The sequence below is a fragment of the Amblyomma mixtum genome, chromosome 8, assembly GCF_055824585.1.
Source record: "Amblyomma mixtum isolate Tamu chromosome 8, ASM5582458v1, whole genome shotgun sequence".
Taxonomy (NCBI): domain Eukaryota; kingdom Metazoa; phylum Arthropoda; class Arachnida; order Ixodida; family Ixodidae; genus Amblyomma; species Amblyomma mixtum.
In genome coordinates this window covers 28,321,031-28,326,556 of record NC_143019.1, presented here as the reverse complement: position 1 = coordinate 28,326,556, position 5,526 = coordinate 28,321,031, and the positions used below count along the sequence as shown (strand labels likewise).

The window sequence follows — 5,526 nt, the reverse complement described above, 5'->3', positions numbered from 1 at the left end:
CACATCCAAGGCGCGTTCACCACGAAGCTTGCCGCTTGCTGCCCGTTCGTTCGGCGCGGAAGCTTTGTGCTTGCGTTCATGGCATCGGGTTTGTTGGGAACCATGTGCCGACGAACTCGACCACAACTTGAGTTTAGATGAGAAGTGAAAAAGAAAAGGAATGAGAAGAGGAAAAAGCAGAAGGCGCTAACACGTCTGCTCTTAAGGCGAACCTTAAGCGTCCTCCTAATGTTTATTTTTCTTGACCTGGCATCAAACAAAATGTGCTCTGATGTTCACGAGCAAGAATAGGAATTTTCTTGCTCAGGTGTTCTTGCTCGCTCATGGGGAGTTGAGAATATTGCGACAGGCGCCTTCGGGATCCGGGTGATCTGTAAGAGAAACATGTGCGATCAAAAATTACCCTCCACGCCAAACAACTCCATAAAAACGTTGCTATAGCGCAATGGCAGTGACAATGCATGTCCTCCTACTACTAGATGCACTCATTAAACAGAAGCCTAACACTAACTCTTTATGAAGGAATCAACTCCCGTGTGCACATCTACTGGCCATGAATACAAAGCATACCAACTTTTTCCAAGAAACTTAATCGAAGGAGCAGGAAATATAGACCACACTTTAGCAGAGAATTATCTAAAAGAATGAGCTGGCGTGAATTATTCCTTTGATTTTCTCTTAATGATCAGCGATAAAGCGAGGTCTCATTGAAGCCTTTACCTCGAAAATGGGGATAGTTAAAGAACTCACTTTTATTAAGTGCGCTAAATTTCCCGGTTTGCTTAATGTGGGTAGCTGTTGCGTTAGGCTACTTCTTTACATACTAAAAGTACCAAAAAATCCATACAAAAGCATTTCTGAGCAGGATACAGCTTATGAAGTCAACTTTTCCATATAATGTAAGATTTCAGTTTAACAATCAATATATCCGCAGACCATCTGAAGACAGTCCATTTTTTTATATTACCTTTTGGCTATCGTCAAAAGCGTTCCACTTTGGTTTTCTATGGCAGTCCTAACTGGTCGATGCGATCAATGTAAAGTCGGTAAAAGAAATATTTGGTTCCATATCAGAAGAGTGGACCATTATCTTCAAGAGAACCATAATAGTATCAGCATTTTTCAATATTCGAAATTTTTGTCCGAAAATACTCGGAATGAACTCTCCCTGACGGGTTGCAGTAGTCAAAAAGAGTACCATGGGATAAACATTGCTATGAGACGAGGTTGACGTGGACATCAGTTCATCGTTACGCGATTACTGAGCTCATAAACATCACCGTTATTAAATTTTCTCTTTGTCCTCCTGATGCTCAGTTAGAAACATCGCGTTTCTGATTCACAAAGCACCACGCGTAACAAGATACGATGTCACTCACCCGAACAAACAGTCATGCAGAGTGTACAGTTGGGAAAGTTGTTATTGTTTCCGCCGCATCCGCCCCACAGGAAGGGACCGCAGTACCCGTATCTCGCGTCAAAGTACCATCTTTCAATTGAAGGCCGTTCGTGCCCGCATTGTCCCTCCTTCAATTTTGCATTGCAAAATTTGGGCCGTTTATATCCTGCGATTAAAATGTAGTCACAACATTACGAACACATTGCACCATTAAGAACGTAACACTTCTATGCTTGCACATGATGTTTCCTGCGGTCTACGGCTTTCGAATCTTCGTTTAGATTCATATTGTTTCTACTGATATCCAATGATTGCAAATATGGTCGAATTAGCCGAAGTACAATTCGCTCAATATTGAAGTCATTAACAGTGTTTGCAAAAGTAAGGAGCGCAAGGAGAGTGCATCTGGGCGGTGTACTGTGGCTCTCTCAGGATGCGCAGAAGCCGGGACTTTCGAAGTGGTGATCATTACAATTCCCCTCTCCATAAAACCCTTTCAAACGCCCATTATCCAAAACCAGCCACACAACTTTTTTCATATAGTATACTTCCTTGCAGGCCATGTCGAACGCAGAATGCCCACTTTATTCTCCTCGGCTCTTTAGAGTCTTGTAAATTATTCTTGTAATGCGATAAGATGGCCTCTCAACAAAACATGTGAAGTCGTTACTGGAGTCCTGCTTTCATAAACGAAGTATGTCGTTCCACTATTAATAACTACCTTTAAACAATAGAGTTAGCCTAGCAGTATTGTTTAAATACTTACTATACCCCAGTGTCGTTTAGCTGTTCAGGTCTATTTGCTGAAGCGTGCGAAACGGAGGCCGCGGTAATTTTTTGAAACGGAGTCATTTTCGAAGTAGGGTGGAGCATGGTCGACTGTTTTTTTTTACCTAAGTACAGGACGTATGCGGACCAGTGAGGTTCACTATTCCGTACACATCAACCGAGTGGCACATGGCCACACATTTTCTATGTCTACTAAACGCGGCCGGTGGTTAATATCAGCAAAACGGTGGTTTTCCAGGATTGGCACTCTTTCGAAAAAACAGGATCGACGCTAAGTGGACGGCATTTCAGTCATCGTCTGCACAGTCCTGGCAGCAATAACGGGTGACAAACCTAGCAAGCTCCTACCATGAACAGCATTCTGAGTGCACGTGCCGCTTTACAAAGGTATCTGCGTTATCTCTACAATTAGCGCTGTCCTTGGCCAGCCGCGGCCACCCTGTCTCCGCAAAATTTTTAATCTCCTCCGCCCACTTAACCTTCGGCTGCCCTGCTACGCTTGCTTTTTTTTGAAATCCAATCCGTTACCCCTAACCACAATCGGTTATCTTGCCTTCGCACTACATGCCTTGCCCAATTATATTTCCTCTCCTTTATTTGAGCTAGGATGTCAATAATTCGGATTTGCTAACTGACGCATTCTGCTCTATGTTTGTCTCATAATGTTAAACCTATCATTGCTTTACCATAGCTCCCACAATTGTCAATTTAAGTTGAGTTCTCTTCCTTAGGCACCATATTCTGCCCCACAGGTCAGTACTGGTAAGATACATGTGTGATATATATATCTTGAGGTATATTGGTAAATTAACATTCATGATCAAGAGTACGTGCGAAATGCGCTCCATTCCATTCTTATTGAAATTATCTCACTCTTGTGATCCGGGTCTCCAGTCACTACCTGCCTTTTAATGAACTCCACCACCACAAATGACCCATGTGTCCTCATGACCACAAAGGCCTCTTATGCTAATGTTGAGCTGGTGGTATCCAATGCAATGCACTCATTCCTTCTACCGGCCTAGTGAAATGGAATCAATGGCGCATTTTTTCGTGTTTCCACTCTAACTCCACCACACAGTACCAGCTATCACGTGTCCGCGTGAAACGGGACAGTCACGTATCCAGTCAAACTCAGATTCCTTTCTACACTTTAAGCAAGAATCTTAACATACAGGAGTAAAAAGTGGGGTAAGCTTTCCATTAGCGCACTCCCTCCAAGAGGCGAGCTATGGTCCCTAGTCATGGTGTACAGATGAGGAATACTTTAATCAGGAATATAGTCTTTGTTCAAAACAAGCTCAATTCTAGAAGTTTCGAAGATTTTAACCGAGTTTTCCAACTGCTCTACTTGCTATAGCCTCAAGATCTCCTTTGTCAGGTTTAAAATCCTCCTTCCCATACCTGACTGCGTCAAGTTAGTACGCTTTGATGAGGAATTATGCCTCCGTTGCCAACAGCAAGCATTCAGCATATTTAGGGACTGAAATCTACTCCGGGACTCGAACAGAATACCTTGCCGCTAAAAGGATGTAAGAGAGCGGCTCCCACATAGACCTATTCGTGTTGTAAGTGCGTACCAGCTGCGGTGATTCAGTGGCTTTTATGTTCGACAGCTGATCCCAAGGTAACAAGTTCGATCCTGGCCGAGGTGGCCGTATTTAGAGGGAACAGCAGTTCGCAGTTGGTAGCCAGGTGCTGGAAGTAGTAGGAGAATATGTCTATTTAGGGCAGGTGGTGACAGCTGATCCAGATCACGAGAGGGAAATAACTAGAAGAATAAGAATGGGGTGGAGCGCATATGGCAGGTTAGCTCATATCATGAATGGCAGTTTACCAATATCCCTCAAGAGAAAAGTATACAACAGGTGTATCTTACCGGTACTCACCTATGGGGCGGGAACGTGGAGGCTACCAAAGAGGCTTCAGCTTAAGTTAAAGAAACGTATCGAGCTATGGAAAGAAAAATGATAAGTGTAACGTTAAGAGATCGGAAGCAGGCGGAGTGGGTGAGAGAAATAACGCGCGTTAATGATATCCTAGTTGAAATCGAGAGGAAGACGTGGGCTTGGGCAGGGCATGGAATGCGAAGGCAAGATAACCGCTGGTCTTTAAGGGTGACGGAGGGGATTCCAAGTGAAGGCAAACGTAGCAGGGGGCGGCAGAAAGTTAGGTGGGCGGATGAGATTAAGAAATTTCCGGGAATACGGTGGCCGCAACTGGCGAAGGACAGCGTTAATTGGAGACACATGGGAGAGGCCTTTGGCCTGCAGTGGGCGTAGTCAGGCTGATGATGATGATGATGAAAATGAAAATACGCTCGCTTGCAGCAGGACGTCAACACACGTTAAAGAACCCAACTGGTTCAGAACAGTTTAGGGACCTCTTATGGTCCGCCTAGCTGTGTGGTTCTTTTCGAAACGTTAGACCAAACAATTTACAAATTTTCGTCATTTTACTTTGAGCACTGTTTTCTCCTCTAATCTCTAATTTATAATAAGGCTCATGCACTTTTCCATCTTAGATTTAAAGAAAGCGAGTTTCTAAAAATATCAAGCGCAGCGCAAAAAGACATATACGTTAAAGAAAATTTCGGAATTGTTTACCTTGCACTAATACTACCATGAGACATAGTAGGGCGCATAGAAAGCAGGTTGGCTTCTTCATCGTCAAAAGTGTTAGGGAACGACTCGCTCTGATGTAGGGCTTCGCGCCTGCGTTTATATACGCGCGCTAACGCCACATTTCCTGTGACGTTCCCAGTGAAAACGTGCGCAAGCAGGCTTTGCGATGCCACGAACGGGAATTATAGCATGATAAATGTCTCGAAATCCGCCGAAATTTCAGGATATTTAAGGAAAGCGCATATCTTCTATCTTTGCTGCCGCACAATACACCGCTGCATTTTAGCGCGCGTTGACACGAAGACATTTTTACACAACCTACATGAAACCATAAAGAAAATTTCGCCTGAGTAATACCTGTTCTATTCACAATGCAGACTTTCTCGCTTTTAAGCCTGCGCTGTAATCGTAGCGAAACGTTTTTTGTACAGTGCCTGAAAACGTTTTTTTTTGCTTGATGCTGGCACTGTGACTCCTCAGTATAAATAATGAATTAGTAACCAAGGAATATTAGTAGTTTTATACTCTTTGATATCCTGAGCACATTTTCAAGGCTCCCAGCTGGCAGGCAAGAGAAAATACCGCGTCCGTGGGGTATATTGCAAAGACATTTTTTGCTGGAGGTTAGCAAGAAAAATAAAACATCGTATATACCTTTCCATTTATTTCGCTTCTCGCTTTTTGACGTCATGCACAGGACAGCAACTACGTTTT

The 5,526-nt window shown here is 43.6% G+C and overlaps 1 protein-coding gene across 1 annotated transcript; it reads right to left on the bottom strand.

Annotated features, from left to right (window-relative positions):
- Positions 1 to 232: 232 nt before the first annotated feature.
- LOC149331826 (PI-stichotoxin-Hcr2n-like) lies at positions 233 to 5,135 on the bottom strand. The gene is made up of 3 exons (XM_089555580.1): positions 4,795 to 5,135; positions 1,380 to 1,565; positions 233 to 371 (listed from the first exon to the last, which is right to left on the bottom strand). The coding sequence occupies exons 1-3, from the start codon at positions 4,853 to 4,855 to the stop codon at positions 322 to 324; spliced, it is 297 nt and encodes a 98-aa protein (XP_089411706.1). The 5' UTR covers positions 4,856 to 5,135; the 3' UTR covers positions 233 to 321.
- Between the last annotated feature and the right edge of the window lie 391 nt (positions 5,136 to 5,526).